The sequence below is a fragment of the Vulpes vulpes genome, chromosome 11, assembly GCF_048418805.1.
Source record: "Vulpes vulpes isolate BD-2025 chromosome 11, VulVul3, whole genome shotgun sequence".
Lineage (NCBI taxonomy): Eukaryota > Metazoa > Chordata > Mammalia > Carnivora > Canidae > Vulpes > Vulpes vulpes.
The window spans coordinates 86,305,598-86,324,512 of NC_132790.1; the positions used below are offsets into that span (position 1 = coordinate 86,305,598).

The following is an 18,915-nucleotide window of genomic DNA, read 5'->3' on the forward strand; positions in this document are numbered from 1 at the left end:
CTCCATTAAAGACAAAATATCTCTTATAAATTGCCTTCTGCACAAATCAAAGCGTAGGTGACGGCAGGTGCATTCTCTTCCTCCCCTAGCACTGCCGTGGCTCCCGCCTCGCCCCCCAGCCTGGGGCTCCTGTTAGTCCTCACACTGCACCTGGCGGAGTTAGGGAAGGATGCATCTTCCTCAGGGTAGGGCAGCTCCATCCCAGCGAGAGCCTTGGATTTGAAGCCCCTCTTACCCAGCTTGCTCTACACCGGGCTTTCTCAACCAGGCACTGTTGCCATTTCCGGCCACATAATTCTCTGTTGGGGGTGGTCTTGGTGGAGGGCTGTCCTACGCACTGAAGGGTGTTTAGCAGCATTCCTGGCTTCTACGCACTAGATCCATGTTGGCACCTCCCACAAGGATGTCTCCAGACATTGCCAAATGTCTGGGAAGGAGATGCCAAATCACCCCTGGTTGAGAACCATTGCTCTAGACAGCTGTCCCCCTATCCGGCTGCTTTCCTCTCTCTTCCCACCTGGCTCTGGGATGCTCAGGCCATCTCTTGTTCTCACGGACCCTGGCTCTGTGTGCACATCTCAGTGGGACAGCCAGGGCAACCTATCGCAGTCCTGCCCAAACTGAAGGTGCCAGAGGAAACTCCTGTGGCTCAGTCAGGTGGATGATGAGTGGGGCCTGGCATGGATTGGGTTCTCTGTGGCGTCCACTTAGGGCTCCCCATCAGCTTGACTCACCAGAATAGAGAACCAGCCAGAGACTTAAACAGTGAACTGGCCATTTCTTGGTCACCCCCAAAAAGAGTCTAAACTCTTTTTCCTGCTCCCCTGAGTCATGCAGCTCAGCTAGCCGGATTTCTCACCCTCTTTCTTCTTTCTCTCTGTGCCGAGTCTCCTGCGATGGCTTATGCCAAGTGCCCAGCATACTGTCTGGCACACAGCAGGGGCCCAGTCAGTTCTGGCTCTCTGCCATGGCCTCAGTGGTCCCTTCATGCTCTGGGCAGAGAGGCATGCCCTCCTCACCTGTCCAGTCCTCCCCCATCCATCCCAAAGGTCCAACATCTGGCTTTTCCTCCCTCCTCTGGCCACATTTACTGCTCATCTGACCTCATTCTTCTGAGCTGGCTGGCTGGACACATGGCACTTAATTCAGCCTGGTTGTGCTACATATGTCCCCCTGTGGGTCAGTATGCTCCTGTCCTTCTGGGTCTCCTCCCCGGAGGGCTCTCCAAAGTGTGGCCCCTGCTGGCGGTGCTGTTCCAGCAGCTGGGCGCTGGTTGTGAGGGCAGGCTTTAGAGGCAGAGTGCTTGGTTTGAAGCTGAATGAATGTGTCACTGTCTAGCTGAGTGATCTTGGATAAGTGGCTTATCCCTTCTGTGCCTCAGCTCCCCCATCTGTAAAATGCGGACACCCTGATTTCCTATCTCTTAGGGAGGTAAGAAGCAAAGGAGACAATGCATAAAGAGGAGCATGACACAGAGTATGCTCCAGGCACATTGCTGTTTGATCCAGAGGAGCCTTACGAGTAAGGGGAAAGGCAAGGGAGAGAGGGTGCTGGCCTGTGCCCCTTTCTGGGGCCTTAAGGTCAATCCAAGGAATCGAGGTGAAAGTGCTCTGTGTCCCGGAATCATTGGGTATCATCATGGTTATCCTTCTCAGCCCTCTCCATCCTGCTTGATGTAATCCATTATTCAGTTAGTGGAGTTTCTTTTTGTCTGGGGTGCGATCACTTGGGATGTGTAAGGCAAAGAGAGTAAGGGAGAAGGGTGTATAAGGAAGAGAGGAGGGTCTCGGTGGAGTTGGCAATCAGTGAGGGCTTCCTGGAGGAAGTGAGGCTCCAGCTGGATCTTAACAACTGCCGGGATCTGAGAATTGAGGAGGAGTAGAAAGGAAGGCCAAGGGGGGGGGGGGGGGGGCACAACAGAGTGCTGAGGAAGGCTCTGTGAATGACCAAAAGGGAGAGGTGTAAGCACTCCACAACATCCTCACTGGGCTTGCTCCATTCCTCAGCCTTAGAGAAGAGCCTCGGAGACCCAGGAGCAATCGCAAAGAGCCACCCAGAGCACGGAGAGGAGGAAGCAGGCCAGTGGGGAGCCAGCCCGGGGCTGTGTGTCTGTAGTGCCACTGGTCAGCCCAGGGAGCACTCCTGGGTTGCAGGGACGGAGGACAGGAGAGAGCCAAGGGCCCCCAGGGTGGGTCCTGGGGGAGAGGAGAGCTCAGAGGAGCTAGGCAGGAGATGTGTGTTCCCTCTTGAGTGGATCAGTCTGCTCCAGGGGATAAATTACAGTGAGGGAGGGAGCCGTCTCCGCGAGAGGATTCATCGATTGCCCACGAGCCTTATGATCGCCTTGCGTGGTGGGCAGTATTGTCTCCGCGTCACCGAGAGGTCAGGCAGCTTGCCGGGTGTCCCCAGGTGCTCGGGGCGAAGGGGGTGGAACAGAAGGCCCTGGAGCAGACCCTGAGTCTCCGTCCGCCCCCGATGGTGCTCCCTGCAAGGTGCTGGGGCGCAGTGGGCCTCCAGCCCCATCCCACCCAGTGCAGGTCTCCCCCACCCAGACACTCGAGTCTCCTGGCAGGGGACAGGCGGCCACATACTCCACCCTCGTGCTTATAAAGAAAACCTTCCTCATCTGACATCACACCCCCTGCTTCTCTTCTAAAGGGCTCGTTTTATTTTGGTGACTTGTAAAAAAAATCTTCCCTTTTCCTGTGTTCAAATATGTCTCTGGAGTTATTTTACGGAGAACGACCCTGCTCCAGTCCCTGAGCTGTCACGGTGCCATCTGCGAGGTTAATGTCTGAAGGGATGAGAGTGGCCCAGCCAGGCTGCCTTCCCGTGTCGGCTGTGTTCAGGAGTGAGAGGGGTTGTCAAGAGGCCATGGGGCTGAGGGGCGCCGGGTCTCCTGGGGATGGTCTTCTTTGATGCGTTCATGAATATGCAGAAGTGCAAGTGACACACCGTGTCTACAGGCCACAGAATCCTACCCCACTTAGCCTGGGGATTTATTTCTGTCCAGAAATGGCTCTGCTCAGTGCCACCTTCCATTGACACATGACAATTGTTCCTACAGCTTGTGACACACGCTGCATGGGAACCCTTCCCTTCCCTTCCCTTCCCTTCCCCTCCCTTCCCTTCCCTTCCCTTCCCTTCCTTCTCTCTCTTTTTGCTTTCCTAGCTGTTTTATTATGGACAATTTTAAACGCACATAAACATAAAGAGAATTGTATATGGAACTCCTGTGGATTCACCACCATAATTCAACAATTATTAACCCACGGCTGATCTTATTTCATCTATATTCCCACCTGCCCCCCCCCCCCATTTCTAAATTATTTTGAAGCAAAGACCACATATGTCCATATCATTTCATCCGGAAACATTTCAAGAAGTATCTCTGAAGGACAGACTCATTAAAAACAATAACACAGGGGCACCTGGGTGGCTCAGGGTTGAGCTTCTGCCTTTGGCTCAGGGCATGGTCCTGGGGTCCTGGGATCGAGTCCCACATCAGGCTCCCTGCAGAGAGCCTGCTTCTCCCTCTGCCTGTGTCTCTGCCTCTCTCTCTGTCTCATGAATGAATAAATAAAATCTTAAAAAAAATAACACAACACTATTACCACAACTAAAAACCAATAATACAATTCCTTAATGTTATCAGATATCCAGAAAGTGTTCACTTATCTCATTTTTTTTTAGTTTGTTTGAATAAGGATCCAAATGAGTTTCATATGTTGCCATTGGTTGATACATATCTTTTATCTTATGATCTACCTTTTCATTTAAAAATATAAATATCAGGGTGCCTGGGTGGCTAAGTTGGTTGAGCATCCAACTAGATCTCAGCACAGATCTTGATCTCAGGGTCATGAGTTCAAGCCCCACATTGGGGCTCCACGAAGGGTGTGGAGCCTACTTTAAAAAAATTTAAAATGTAAATATAAATATATTATTTAGTCATACTTTGCCTTTCTTAGAAACATAGTAGCACACTATATGCTATTTTTTTAAGATTATATTTATTTTTTTATTTGACAGAGACAGAGACAGAAAAAGAAAACAGGGGAGGAGCAGAGGGAGAGGAACAAGCAGACCCCCACTGAGCACAGAGCCTTAATCCCACGACCCTGAGATCATGACCTGAGTGGAAAACAAGAGTAGGACACTTAACTGATTGAGCCACCCAGGTGCCCCTATCCTTGTCTCTTGTTATTGTTGTTGTTGTTGTTTTTTTTTTTTTAGATTTTATGTATTTATTAGATAGAGAGAAAGCACAAGAAGGGGGAGCAACAAGCAGAGGGAGAGGGAGAAGCAGAGGACCCCCCACTGAGCAGGAAGCCCAATGCAAGACTCCATCCCCAGATCTCTGGGATCATGACCTGAGCCAAAGGCAGATGCTTAACCAACTGAACCATCCAGGCGCTCCTAAACTTAAAATCACTTAAATCATAAACTTAAAATCACTCGCAGTAGTTCAGGAACTCCCTCCTTCCCTCCCATGGCATCGCGCTCCGCTTGGTTGTGCCATAGCTTACTGAAGCCATCCCCTCCTGCTCAGGGTTGTTTCCAGTCTTTTGCTGTAAGAAATAGCGCTGCAAGGAACAGGTTAAGCCTTTTCATATTTTCATGAGTGTCTCTCTGGGCTAGATTCCTAGAGGTGGGATTGCTCTGTCAAAAGATGAATACTTGAAGTACTCTCGCTCGGTGTTACCAGATTTCCTCCCTAGGATCGCACCGTTTCACCAGCACGGACCCCTGATAGTGTCTGTTTCCTCACTAGCAGGCTGTGCTTTCAAAAGCTTGGATTTTTGCTGGTTGGAAAAGGGTATCTCAGAGCAGTCTTGAGGAACTCGAGAAGTTGAGACTTAAACAGGACATTGATTTTGTGTTTTTACTTTGGATGATAACTCTATGTTTCTGGCCAGTATTAAATTTGAAAAAAATATGAACTGTATATACTTACAACTTTTCCCATTTCCCTGCCTTTTAAGGAAGTTGGTTTTCAGGGCTTTACTCTGGGCCTTCTTATGGAGCTAATTAGAGGTGCTGGGTGAAGGCGAGGGCTGGAGGCGGCCCCCACAGGCTGACTTAGCGGACTGAGAAGGAGCAGGCTGCTGGCCTTGGAAGAAGATGGGAGATGGAAGAGGGTGGGGGGCAGGTGGGGTGGTGAGGAGAGGGAGTCCTTGCAGAGTTGAGGGCTTTCAGAAGTCATCGTTATGACCATATATGCGCTTCGTGCTGATTATAGAACCCTGGGCAAGATATGACTCCACTGGGTCTTGGTTTTCAGAAGAAAATGAACTTTAGAGAGGTTTTGTGATTTGCTTGCGGTCCCATGGGTGGAGTGGCAGGGCAGGGAGCTGAATTCGTGTCTGGCTCTGTCTGACCTGAAGCCTAAGGTTAAGACCAGCTACTGTCCCCTGAATGAGGCAAAGATCTATGGGAGCTTTGGGGTGCTGGATCTGATAGATAAGCCAGCAGAAGAAAATCCCAGAGAGAAAATACGTCTCCTAAGTCATCATCAATATGGAAGCAGAACTTGAATCCCCATGTGAGATGAAAGCACAGGGCATATATTCTAAGCAGAAAAATCTATAAACAGTTAAAGATTAATGCACCCTGGTGAGGCTCCGGCCAGATTTAAAAAGAACAAATCTTGCTGAACCAATGTTTTTGTGTTCTTGGGGAAGAATTATACAGTGAAGGATGGAAGGGAGGCAGCTGGTCAAACACACACTGATTTCCAGGAAGCCCGTGACCCGGCCCTCGGAGGACCGCCCAGAGAGTGAATCCGGAGCAGGGCTGCGCTGACCTGTGGCAAGGGGGAGATGGCCTCAGAGGGAAGGATGGCAGGGGTGGGGTACGCCAAGCTCTCCCATCAGTTCAGGGCTGGCCTCAAGGCCTCAGTCTAGGACCTGTCTCCTTAGAAGCACTGGAGGGTGAATACGCTTTTTAGGCAGCTGGTGGCAGGTTTCTGTTTCCAAAAAGGGAAGAAACAGGCCAGGAGCTCATTGGCTTAGGGACAAAAACCCCATTCCAAATTGCATTTTAATAATCTTTGTGAAGACCCTCCTCTCTGTGGGCTTCCTTTGTGGTGGCCCTGGGTTTTAGAGTCGGACTGCTTTTGAATTCCAGGCCCACCACTTCCTGGCTGTGTGATCTTGGGCAAGCCACTTGATGTCTCTGAGCCAGCGCCTTATAGTGCAGTTTTGAGGATTCAGGAACACACAGCCTCAATAAATTCTAGTTTCTTCTCTTCTTGTCATCTGAGGCCTTTGTCACCATCTGGCCTCAATGTCTTTTCCCAGTGCCATCTGTACCCTGTCCCCTGCAGTCCAGTCATCCCATGTCGTCCTCCTGCCCTGGCACTAGCAGCTTCAACTCCCAAAGTCTCCCAGCCCACACTTATTCCCCAAGATCCCCTGGCCCAAGTATCCTCCCTCTTCCCTTCTCTTGGAGTCTAAGAACCATGGGTTCCCCCCGTCATGTTGTTTCATCCACATTGCCTCGGGAGGACAGAGCTCTTTCTCGTGTGCACACAGTTGGCATGCCTGCTTCGGCTCTCCCAGCGAGCCTGTCCGTGCTCCACGGTCAGAGACGGTGTCTTAAATTCCTTCCCTATTCCTCACCTGGTCATGGGCTGCACATCCAGGAGTGCGAGCCCAGTGGGTCCTCACCAGAAGAACTGGGGCAAGTGTCAGAGCTGCGTGTTTAGCAAATGCTTACTGAGCACCCGGCAGGTGCCCGGGACTGGGCTGGATGCTGAGGACACTGCCCTGAGCGAGGCACCGCCCGGAGGAGGGCAGGTGTAGGGGAGATGAGGGCACAGCAAGCAGAGGCTTGTACAGAGTGTGTCCCAGCCACTCTGGCAGTTGAGCACAGGGACCGAGTTTAGAAGGGGGGGGGTAGAGATTTGCCCGACCCAGCTGGTAGAGGACACTTGAAGAGGGAGTGACACTTGCAAAAGCAGGGAGGCGTAGGACAGGCTGGCATCTTCAGGGAAAGTGGGATGATCCAGTGTGGCAGGCGACAGCATGGCTGAGGGGGAGCCGTGGGGGTGGCGGGATGGCCTGGTCTGACACAGAGCAAGAAAATGTGGAGAAACAAGTAGGGCCAGGCTATGGGGAACCTTAGCTGCTATGTAGACTCTACCCTGTAGGAAATGGGGAGCCACTGATGAGTTGGTACAGGAGCGCCACCACAGAGGAGTAAAGGGGACATGGGCAGTCATGGTAATAGGCCCAGGAAGGAGCCTTTGTGTGAACCCACCTGCCTACCCCCAGCCTGGAGGTGCAGAGTGTGTGGGGCAGGTGCAGCGGGCAGAGTGACTCATTTTACCTGCCAGGACATTGCAAGAGCTGGACGGTGGCAAACACCATTGTCCTGGTGCCGTGCTACTGTGCTCCTGGGCCCCTATGAGACTAGGATGTGAAAACCATCTGCCCACCCATCCATAAATCCACCATCGGTCCAAAGAACCTGCTTTTCACCGCCCATCGAACATACCAGGAACGATGTTTGCTTGCACATTGCTGTGTCTCTCTATGGTAAGCGAGTTCCTAAAATTCATTATCACACATTATCTATAGAAATAAAGAGATGGATATTGCTTCGGTTTGTATAAAAAGTAGTGAAGGTGACTCCCTGCAAAGGAATAAGGAAATGAGAATTTCAGCAGCTCTAGGAGTCTCCTTCAAAAAAAAAAAAAATCAATTTACTTAAAAAAAAAAAATCTAGTGTCTACTGTCTGGTAACATCGATTAGAATACAAAGTACACATAGCATATGACCCAGCAATACCACTCCTGGGAACCTATCCCACAAAAGCACTGGTTTGTAAGGGTTTATGGATAAGGGTATTTCTTGCAAGACTGTTTGTAATAGAAAAAACTGGGGGAAAACTTTAGATAAGAACTTCGTAGGGATGCTCGGGTGGCTCAGTGGTTGAGTGTCTGCCTTTGGCTCAGGTCATGATCCTGGAGTCCTGGGATTAAGTCCTGCATCAGGCTCCCCGTGGGGAGCCTACCTATGTCTCTGTCTGTGTGTGTCTCTCATGAATAATTCAAATAAATAAAATCTTAAAAAAAAAGAACTTCCTAAAGTGCAACTTTGAGTATCATGTTCCACATATTATTAAGTATATACACCTGTAAACATGCCTCAAAAACACTGATTGATACAAAATTCAACAGGTGTGTTTACCGGGCTTCTCAGAGCTATTAAGATGCTTATTAGGGCATTCTTTTCTGAAATACTTCCTGAGCCAGGAGTTGTGCTCCGGACAAAGAATAATGATTAAGACAAATTCTTGCTTTCAGGGAACTTCAAGTCACCACCAAACTCGTCATTTCTAGAGTGATGAAATTCTCTTACAAGAGGAGGGCAGGGAGTTGGGGGTACAGGTACAGTGGACAAGTCTAATTTATTGGAAAAGGCGAGGTGAGGCAGGGAACTGAAGAAGAAATGGGAATGAGCTCAAAGGAGGATGCAGAGAGAGAGCACGCATGGGTTGGGGCGCATAGGGAAAATGCTGACAGAAGGAGAGGCGTGGTGTGGGACACTGAGCAAAGCAGGGCTGGAGCCACACGAGTGAGCTGTGGGGCGTGGGAGCTTGGGGGTGGTGGTCAGCCACCCCAGGAGGAGTCAGGTCTCTACTCCAAGGGCAAGCAAAGGAAGCTCAGATGTTTTAAAAAACGCCTTTATTGAATATAATTTAAATACCTCAGAATTTACTCATTTGACATGCATGGTTTGATGAGCTTTAGTAAATGTACAGAGTTGTGCAATCAGCACCGCAATCCAGTTTTAGAACATTCCTGTCACCCCCCCCCCCCCCCACAACCAGTTCCCCGTGCCCACCTGCAGTCACGCACTCCCACCTTCAGGCAACCGCTGGTCTGCTCCGTGCCTCTATCTATAGTTTTGCCTTTTCTAGAAATTTCATGTAAATGGAATCCTACAGTATGTTGTTTTATTGTCTGGCGTCTTTCGCTGAGCGTGTTTCTGAGAGTCATCTGTTTTGTTGCGGTATCTATCACTGGTTCCTTCTCTGAGTTGCTGAATAATTTTCCATTGCATGGATACAGTACATTTGTTTATCCGTTTACCAGTTGAAAACACCTGAATTCTCCCAGTTTGGGGCTGTAATAAATAATGCCGCTATAAATATTCACACACAAGTGAGTGGACAGACACATGTTCGCATCTCTTTTTGGACAGATTCTTAAGAATGGGATTTTCCTGACTGATTATAAGCATTCATGGAGGTGCAAAGCGATATCTCATTGTGGGTCTCTCAAGGCGATTGGTGCCAAGCATCTTCCTGTGCTCATTAGTCATTCGTGTATCTTCTCTGGCCAAGTGTCTTATTTTTGGGATTCCACATTTGGTGACTCTCTAGAGGGACTCACAGGGCTCAGGGGCAGTTATCCTCATGGCAGTGGGTCATTACAGTGAAAGAACACACGGCAGGACGAGCCCGGGGAAAAGACACTTTGGGGAGAGTCTGGGGGAGTCCAGGCGAAGGCTTCCAGTGTTTTCCTCCTGTGATGGGGGCCACACACAACACACTTTTTCCACCTGTGAAATACAGCAACAATGTGCAGTATTTCTGTCCAGGGAGGTCTGTTTGAGACTCTGAAACCAAGGGTTTTACTGTGGGCTAGTGTTGAAAGCCCTTTGCCTGCAAGACCAGCTATGGTTTCTGAAATTCTGCTCCTAGGGGAGCAGGTGTTCGCTCTAAGTCACACTGTTTGAACCAGCCTAGGCAGGTTGGGACAGCAGGACTCAGTCCTGTCAGGTAGACAAAACAGCCTTATCGGTTAGAATCATAGGCAGCGTTCCAAAAGCCAAATTCTCAGGTACCAGCCAAGGGCCACTCTCATGAGCAGGCCTTTCTAAGTAGCGGCATCAGCCCTCCTACACAGGGCTAGTTAACTCTTTGGATCCTTTTTTAATCGGACTTTTTGTCTTCTTATTTTTGAATTATTGGAGATGTTTACATACCCTGGACGCAAGTCGTTTATTAGATATACATTTTGTAAATGTGTTCTCCAAGTCTGTGACTTGTCTTCCATTTGCTTAATGGTGTCCGAGGAAGAAGTTTGGGCAGGGAGGTAGTATGCTCAGATTTATGTGTGATCACAAACCGTGCTGGTTTGCACGTGGAGAATGGATCACAGGGGCCAAGGGGAGGGGTTGGGGAGGCCCATTATGGTAGTCTGGCTAAGAGATGATGGTGGTCTGGGCTGCGGGGTGCCAGGAAGGATGGAGAGAGAGAGGCTGCATGTGAGGAATGCATGGAAAACAAGACTGGCAGGGCCTGGAAACACCCATTGTGGATTTCAGCAGAAGGAAAGCTGAGCTCTGCAAACTGGTCCACAGGACACCATATTCTTTTTGTTTTTAATAGTGAAACTCCCACTAATTTCAGTGTTCTGATAATTTGAGAAAAGTGGGATCAGATGAACACTAGGGTTCCTTCCGGTTTTCACAGGCTCTGGTGCCATGCACAAGACTTTCTGGGGTTATTTTAACAATTCTAAAATCCTCTGAGGAGTGCTCCTATGTGTATTATTATAGATTATTTTTTGGTCATACCTGTGTGTCTATAATGCTGAGCTTTGGTCCGAGAAAATCACTTCGTGAGTGAAACCGAATAGAGTTTGTGCATAGAGACCCTTGCCAAAAGTGAAGGCAGGAACACTGTTAGCAAAGGGAGTGTAAGGACGGGGATGAGGAAATTCGCGATTGTGTATTAACCCAATTACCAAACGTGCCTTGCCAATCTGGCGCACTATTGGTTTAAAATGGGATTTTGCATCATACTGTCCCAAGTGACACAGACACTATCACAAATGAAAAATCCTTTCCTCGGTCTGGGATGCAGAGCTCCTCTCATTTGGACGGCATCTGGTATCATGGGAGAACCTTTATTTAAGGCTAGAAATTCTATTTACCCAGGAGGCCAAAACACTGTTTTTCTGTTCTTGCAAAATAAACAAAACACCTTGGCACACTGGATGCAAAGAAGGCCTGAGGGAATGGAAAGGAATGTGAGATCAGGTATGCAGGGCAATGTCAATGCAATAAATCAGGAGCACAGCGGTGATACATGTTTTCCCTTCTGATACTAAAAAAAGAAGGCTACATGAATCAATGAGACAAAGTAAGAGTCCAGAAATTGAGAAAGATATATGTGTGTGTATGTCTGTGTGTGTGTGTGTGTGTGTATCTACCTACTTATTATACAGTAGGTTTTGTTGTGTTTTTTTATTTTAGAAGAAGGCAATGGTGGGAAATGGTGGGAGCCACATGGTACAGCCATGAAGCAGAGAGATGACGGCATCTCTTCCAGGCCTAGTTGGGCCTGGTGCCCTACACCTGTGGCAGGGCAGGACAGGGAGATGCTGGCGAGGCAGGATGCCTGCTGCGAGATGCCCATGCAGTGGGAGACCCCTTCCTTGAGGAGTTGATGATGAATCTAGCTCATCATGCTGCTCATTTTGCCCTCCTCTGCCTCAGGGCCTTTGCATCATTCTGCCTGAAAGGCCAGCTGCCTCCAGCCATCCCTAAGTCTCGTGAATTCATTTTTCAGGTCTCAAATCCATCCTCTCCTCCCTGCTCTCTCTGTATTCTGTCATCAGGGTGAGTCCCTGATGTTTTATGGAGTCTACGTTGTACGATTTTGAAGGCCACTTGTCAGAAAAAAATAAATAAAAATCATGAATGTGAAATTAGGTATCCACATGATTAGGGCCGCTCCAGGGTGTTGGAAAGGGTCTGGGCAAGTGAACCTGGGCCTCTGGCTGCAGGGCACAGAGCCCTCATCCCAGTCTGTAATCAGATGTTTAGTCCTGTGAATATTTGATTCTTCACCTTCCTACTGGACTGTAAGCTTCGCGAGGGGAGAGACTGTCTACTTTATGCATCATTAAACTCCTAGTATTGAGATACTAGGTACATGAGATGCGCATGATAAATGACTCGAATACATGAACGCTGAATCTGAATCGCAAAAATTATAATCACAAGACTTCTAGCTTCCATTCATCAGGTCTCCACTTACCAGGCTATGATGTCAGTGCTGAGGGTGCAGGGTGTGCTGGAAGTCTCAGCCTGTAAAAATATGGGAGAAAGCCACTCTGGGCATGTGGGAGTAAAGGAGACGGAAGCGGGGAGGGCCTCTGAGTCAAGGGAGTGGCTTCTAATTCCCACTGTAAATACCACTGTGTCCCCCAGAACAAATAGGACTTCGTGAATGGTGGGGACACCTCTCAAACTAGTCCCTTATGAGAGGCATTTTCTAAATCTGCCTGCTGATTTTTCCCTGTTGAGAAAGGCACAAACCCCTCCTTGCATATATTTCCCCACCCCTCTCCATATCCTTAAACCAGAGGGTCTCAGAGGGTCTTATTTTGTGCCCCAGGCGGCATTTAGCAAGGTCTAGGGGGCATTTTTGTTGTTACACTTAGAGGTGGTGGTGGGTATTCCCAGCATGGAAATGGAGAGAGGCTGGGATGCTGCTCAGCATCCTAACTGCACAGGGAAGCCCCTCACAGGAAAGGATGATCTGCCTGGAATGTCAATACCGCTTAAGTTGAGAAACTCTGTTTCAAACCCACAGGATCCCTCACTACCCCTTTTTCTGGACACTCTGGATGTTTGCCTTCTATACTCCATACAGAACAGTGGGGAAAATGCTGTTCAGAGGGTAAGGAGGAGTAAACGCGATGCAATCATACATTTCCATTGTGTATTCAGTCTCTCCTAGAAATAAAACTCATATATTTGTTGTAACAGGCACTGTTGTAGGCCAGTACATGGACTGGCTTGGGAATTTTATTAAAATGCAGATTCTGAGTCAGTAGGTCTGGGGTAGAGCCTGAGAGTCTGCATTTCTGTCCAGTTCCCAGGGGATGCAAACACTCCATCCCGTGACCGTGTTTGGGACAGCAAGGTTCTTGGCACTTAGGATATGTCAGCAAACAAAACAAAGACCCCCTGACCTTGGAGAATTGCCAGTATGGCCAGAAGTCAATTGGACCCGGAAAAAGCACGGACAGGCTGAAGGAGGGCACTAAGAGCCTCAGGGAATCAGAGCTAGAAGAGAATTTAGAGTATCTAGTCGAGCTGCCCCATTTCAGAGTTTGGGAAACCGAGGCGCATGGTAGGGAAGGGAGCTTGGTGAAAGTCACACAGCTTGCTGCGGACAAGGCTGTTTGGCTCCTATTCCCCTGCATTATCAAGGTTCTTAGAGACCCCTTGGGGTACAGAACTCAGGGTGAGCAATGGCCAGCAGCCCTAGAGGTTGCAGCGGCGGGGATCTAGGAACTCTCCCCCCTAATCGGAGGGCTCCACTAATTTAGACCCAGGAAATCCTGATGGTCTGCTTTATTCCTCTCTAGCACGACAAGCACACAAACACCGGAGTATGTTCGGGGAGGTATTAGAGTCCTCCTGACTGGCCCTTTGTTTTTCTGCGTGACTACAGAGCTATAGCAAGGATGAATCAGGGTAAAAGTCTGGAGAAGCAAATTCTGAGTGCATGCAGTTATTTGGTCAGCAAGTGTAAAGAGTAAACTCCAACAGAATTAGGCCAATTAAAACCTCTTCTTAAGCAGGCCGGGAATAACAAATCCTGAACACCTGTGGGCTCCTCTGCTCATCCTTTAGGGCCCACCTGAACAGAGCCATCGACCCACAGCTTCAGATTAGAGCCCTCTTTGCAAGGTGCTGAGAAGCACCTGCTTCCTCCACTGCTGGTACCCGGAAATAGAAACTTCTAAATTCATGTCAGTTCCATTGGAACAGTAGCAAATTTCATGGGGTAGCTAAAAAGAAGAGCAACAGCTGGTACATGGGGCATTAATAATATAACAAAGGAAGAAAAAAGAGAAACTTTTCATTAGTATTTTTTGATGTCAATTTATTATTTATCCCTTTGCCAATATTCAAACAGGCAGGCGGTCATAAAACATTCAAAAAAGATCCTCTAAAATAGTCAAGGCATCTGTTTTACCTCAGTTCCTTTTTTAGAAACCTGGAAATCAGGAGCCCTGGTATTTATATATTTAAAAAAAAGTCGTGTTAAGAATATCTGCTGTATCAAAAATATTGTTTGAGGGCCGCTCCTTAGAAGGATTTTAGTTTAAATTTTATCTACAGCCTAGGCAGACGGTGGTTCTTGAGGGAAGATTCAATGTAAATTGGCAAAGAGCTGCTTCCAAATTTTTGACTCCTCAATTAGTATTATTTTGCTGGAACAAGGCGTTGACAAAGCCCACTGTTTGGTAATTAGCATCCTGTCAAGGCTCTCCAATCAAGACCAGCATGCTGCATCTGGTCCTAGTTAAAAAGCACATGTGGGCAGTTCTGATCTGACCCTCAGGGGGCCTGTCTCGCGCAGAACTGCCTTCAGTGCGTGTGCCCAAGTCCCCGTTTATCGAATAAGGAGGCCTCTGCAGCGAGAGGTTCCGAGAGCTGTGGTCTAGTTCTGGTGACCTGTCATGCCATGTTAGCCTCTTTGGTAAAAGTCCATTCTTGAGGTGTAGGCACTTGCTTCTCCCAAAAGAAGGTATCTCTTCCTGGGACAGAAGACGCCTCTGAAATAAACGGATTGCCTAGATAAAAGGAAGGAAAAGTGGGAAAGAAAGGAAAGAAAGAAAAAGCCGAGACCCTAACTGCCCTTAGGAGGAGCTCCGTGGAGGAGGGGCTGGCTCTCCCCAGCTTGGCTTTCCTTCATTCCTCTGGGTGCTACTGCCTTTTCAGGAGCTGTCCCTGGTGTAGAGGTTGTGGTCCTTGATGTAGGCGATGACAGCATCTGGGAGCAGGTACTTCACGCTGTGCCCTTGGCTCAAGGCCTGCCGGACGTACGTGGAGCTGAGCTCATTCTGCACGGGCTCCCTGGCCAGGTGAATGTTGTGTCGGTACCTGTGCAGGATGGGCGAGCCCGAGATGTATTCCTTTGGGTTGTGACCTGTCCGGCTCACACACACTATGCCAAACTTCTCCACTATTTCCTGGACATGTGCGTCTTTCCAGAGGTTGGGGGTCTGGAAGGTCTTCAGGACATCTGCCCCGCAGAGGAGCTTCAGCTCAGGCCCAGCTGGAAAAACAAGGGTGGATCCCGACAAGGTTAGAGAAGGGTCACGGCCAGTAAAGACAGCATCATATTCTGTTTTAAAATTGCACAAGCTGCTTTTCTTGGAATGTACTGGGAGCTCCATGTCTGTGTGTTCATGACTGAAAGAGGAAGAAGCGTGCAAGTCAATCTGAAGGTGCTTCAGGGACATATACTGTTGTAAGTAATGATTTAATCAATAAATCTTTTGATATTGGCAAATATCAGGAAATACACAACAGCTTTCCTTTTACTCCCCTCTAGGGTTATATCAAGTGTGTCTGCGGTGGCTGGACCCCACGGCACGGCGGTCCAAAGACGGCTGTGAACCTTCTGATGGAAGGTGAGCTTGTGGAATCCCAGGTACTAACGAGCTGTGGGCCTCAGGCAAGTCACCACCTTTGTCAAAATCTATTTCAGCCCTAACACCTGGTACTTTTTATAAGTAAAAACTCATCATAAAGGTTCTTCGGATAATCAACAGCTAGTGACCTTTTCATCTGTTTTCAATATAGCAAAGCTCTAGAACAACTGATCAATGTGGCTAATCCTTTGGCATTTGTTCTAACAATGATGGTTGCAGTGATAAAAGGATGCCTAACGTTTGCTGGGTGCTCGCCGTGAGCACCATCGCTAAGCGCTTTATGGATTTAATCTCATTTGATCCTCAGAACAATTTCATGAGGGAGGCGTTACTCGTCTGCGGAGAGGGAAACGGGCCTGGAGAGGCTAGTGACCCACTTGAGGTCACCCGTCTAGGGGGAGGCAGGATTCAAACCCGCCAGCCAGCCTCGGGGTGGGGTATTTGTAACTGCTGAGCTCTGCTGCCTCCTGCTGGCGGGAACTGTATGTGCATCAGAACCCAGAGGCCCTTCCAGGATTTTCCTGGCACTGTTCAAGTTCATGGCCCTCTGAATGGGCTAATGTGGACAGGGGAAAACCAAAGGATCTCTGGTCCTTCTGGAAGGTGATTCCAGCTTCAGTAAGTGGCAAAGGCTGTGTTCCTAGAGTTCTGGCAGCTCTCAGCCACCGTGAAACCTCAGTGGGGAGGGTCTCTGGGGATACCTCCTGTTGGGGAGAGCGCTGATGTAAATGGTCAGTTGAGGCTCTTCTGTGCAACCTTGGAAGGAATCTGGATACGGGTCAGAGAGAGGAGTAAGCAAGGGAGCACCAGACCGGTTGTGGAATAGAAAGTGAGAAACTGGAGGGGCCACGGAGAGGTCTGAATTCCTGCTGCGGTTGGCCACAGGCTGCTGTGGGGCTGGAGCCAAGATCCATCCTTCTCTGGGCCTCAGTGTCCCCATCCATGAAACACTGGCCTTGTTTCCTAATTTTGAAGGAGCAGATAGAATTACAGAGCAGACTTTTCAAACACTCTAGCTGCAGAATATCGGTGTAATGAAAGGATACTCAAACATTTCACTGACACATGCATTCATGAATTCTCCAAGGTGAAGAACTAGGACTTTAAAACCAGGCACCTTAGATTCAAATCCTGGCTCTGCCATTCAACACCTGTGTGACCTCAACTTTAAAACAAGGAGACTAACAGTACTTATCTCATAGGATTATTTTTAGAATTGAATGAGCTTATAAAGTACTTAGAGTTCTTGGGACAGCATAAGTGTGATAGGTGTTAACTTCAGTCTATCCACCTACCTGCTTATCCACTAACCCGTTCATCGACACATCCACTCAACACTTAGGGAATATTTTTAAAGTCAATAAAACTAAGTTTAAAAATTGTTCAATAACTCACACTTCTCACTACTTTGGGCTGGTCCCATTGCTCACAACATCTGCAGATTTGGATTATTTTGCATCTGTGAGTTTCTACTCCAATTTCTTATTTATTCAACCATTGTAATATAGCAGGTGACCATCTTTTGACCTTTTAAACAAGTGGGTGATTTTTCATGTGCTCTTCTATGGGGGAGGTTAAATGATGGGCCTTTTGTAGGGCCTTTTTTAGGGCCTTTTGAGGCCTGGAGCACACCTTCCCCCCCCATTCCCACAGGTCAAGGAACAGAAGACAACCCCTTCTTATCTCAGTGGATTTTTGTGGGGGCAATTTCCACACACCGACTTTGATATTACACACAGTTTGATTTATTAACAGTGACAGGAATACAATTCACCCTGAGCTCTTGCCTTCAGGGGACAAGTGCCCACACCTTCCCATTCCCCAAATCAAAGGCATGTCTGTGGGGTAATCACTTCTTCTGGCAACAAGTGCCTTAGACTCGAAGTCTGGGCAGGCCTCAGAGGCCCTTACATATCTCTTTCCAATCCATTCACATCACTGCTACAGACTCTTCAGATTGAGTGACTGACTGTCCAGGTTCAAAGTCCGTAAGTCTGAGGTGTTGAATAAAGGCTGCCAATTTGATTCGTCCTAACCACGATGTAGTGACATAAATCAGATGTCTGTGGGCATTCTGGGGCAGTGTGCTTTCTTGGAACAGCCATGGGCTTTGAAAAGCAGACAAAGCAGAGATTTACGTGCAAAGTGAGAGATGTGCCACCAGTACCATTTTCTTAGGATGTCCAGGTGCCCTCTTTATATAGAGAATACCAGCCCTGAGGTCAGTCAGCCCTGGGTTCGGGTTTCAGATCTGCTGGAAGCCTGGGAGAGTTCTAGCAGATGGGTGGGTTTCCTGTGCTGTCAGATAGGGATGGCCTCCTGTGGAGGTTGTGGGAACTGTGTGACCGAGGGAAAGGGAATGCAGTGTGAATCTGGGGCCCAGTGCAGGGTATGGCCATGGCCGTGCAGACACACTTGGGAGTTGTGGGATTTCTGGGTAAGCAGGACAGCAGAGCCGAAGCTAGGTATCAAAGGGCGGCGCCCAAGTTAAGCAGACAAGGCCACCGCGGAACAATTGACATGAGATGGAATCAGAGTGGGGGGATGCTTGCTCTGGTTGTATGGAAAGGGAATTCTCTGAAGGAGGATGGGCCAAGGCCAGGGACCACCTGCACAAAAGACAGACACCATCCAGCTGTTAGAGGACCGACTGAGGCCTCAGCCATCCAAGGTGTCACACCCGAGCAGCCCAGGACTTGGCAGTCTGCGGCACGGGGTCAGCCTAAGGAGACCCACAAATCATGGGAGTGCTGGGCAAAGCCGGGCTCTGGCTGCCAGAAAGTGCTGAGCTCAGCCCGTAATCTGCAGTCCCACAGAAGAGCACACAATAAAACCCACAGCACACAAAATGGTCCTTCACAAATATGTCGCTAGTAACACATAAGCCACCTCATCGGAAGCCAGATTTATGCTGAGGGAATCCACCTTCCTTTGGTTAATTGTTCTAGTCCCCACCCCACCCCCATTACAAATGTGAATTCTGTGTCGCTTATAAAATATATGGATGATATGTACTTAAGGTAGAAAACAATTCTGCTTCTCATGAAAACTATCAATACTTTTGTGTATTTTTTGTTTTTTTCCATTGATTTAGACATGCAGATAGATGTGCAAGTATATTTGCATGTTTTTATATATATCTTGATTTTTCCCCACTTCATAAGCCTTTCTTATCCTGATTTTTTCATATCCTGATTTTTTCCCACTTACCTCATAAGTCTTTCTCCGAAAACCTTTTTGTCAATTGTTCATCCTATGTATACAGCATAATTTAAACATTCCCTTATAGCTAAACATGGAGGTTGCTTTTATTTTCTGCCATTATGAAAACTGCTCTGATGAACATCTTTCTACGTAAATCTTTGTCCCAATTTCTAATTATTTCCACAGTCCGATTCCTAGAAGGGGAATCTATCAAGCAAAGGACGTGAACATT

The 18,915-nt window shown here is 48.3% G+C and overlaps 1 protein-coding gene and 1 long non-coding RNA gene across 6 annotated transcripts in view; one reads left to right on the forward strand and one right to left on the reverse strand.

Moving 5' to 3' along the window:
- Positions 1–13,904: 13,904 nt before the first annotated feature.
- Positions 13,905–18,915, reverse strand: part of NMNAT3 (nicotinamide nucleotide adenylyltransferase 3) — a 114,079-nt gene continuing 109,068 nt past the window's right edge. For all 4 annotated transcript variants that reach the window (XM_072726985.1, XM_026018542.2, XM_072726984.1 and 1 more), the window contains one exon: positions 13,905–15,100. In XM_072726985.1, the coding sequence (XP_072583086.1) occupies positions 15,091–15,100 (10 nt within the window). In that variant the 3' untranslated portion in view covers positions 13,905–15,090. The remainder of the gene's footprint in view (positions 15,101–18,915) is intronic.
- Positions 15,097–18,915, forward strand: part of LOC112934976 (uncharacterized) — a 62,146-nt gene continuing 58,327 nt past the window's right edge. For both annotated transcript variants that reach the window (XR_011995286.1, XR_011995285.1), the window contains exon 1: positions 15,097–15,458. This is a non-coding gene — a long non-coding RNA (uncharacterized lncRNA). The remainder of the gene's footprint in view (positions 15,459–18,915) is intronic.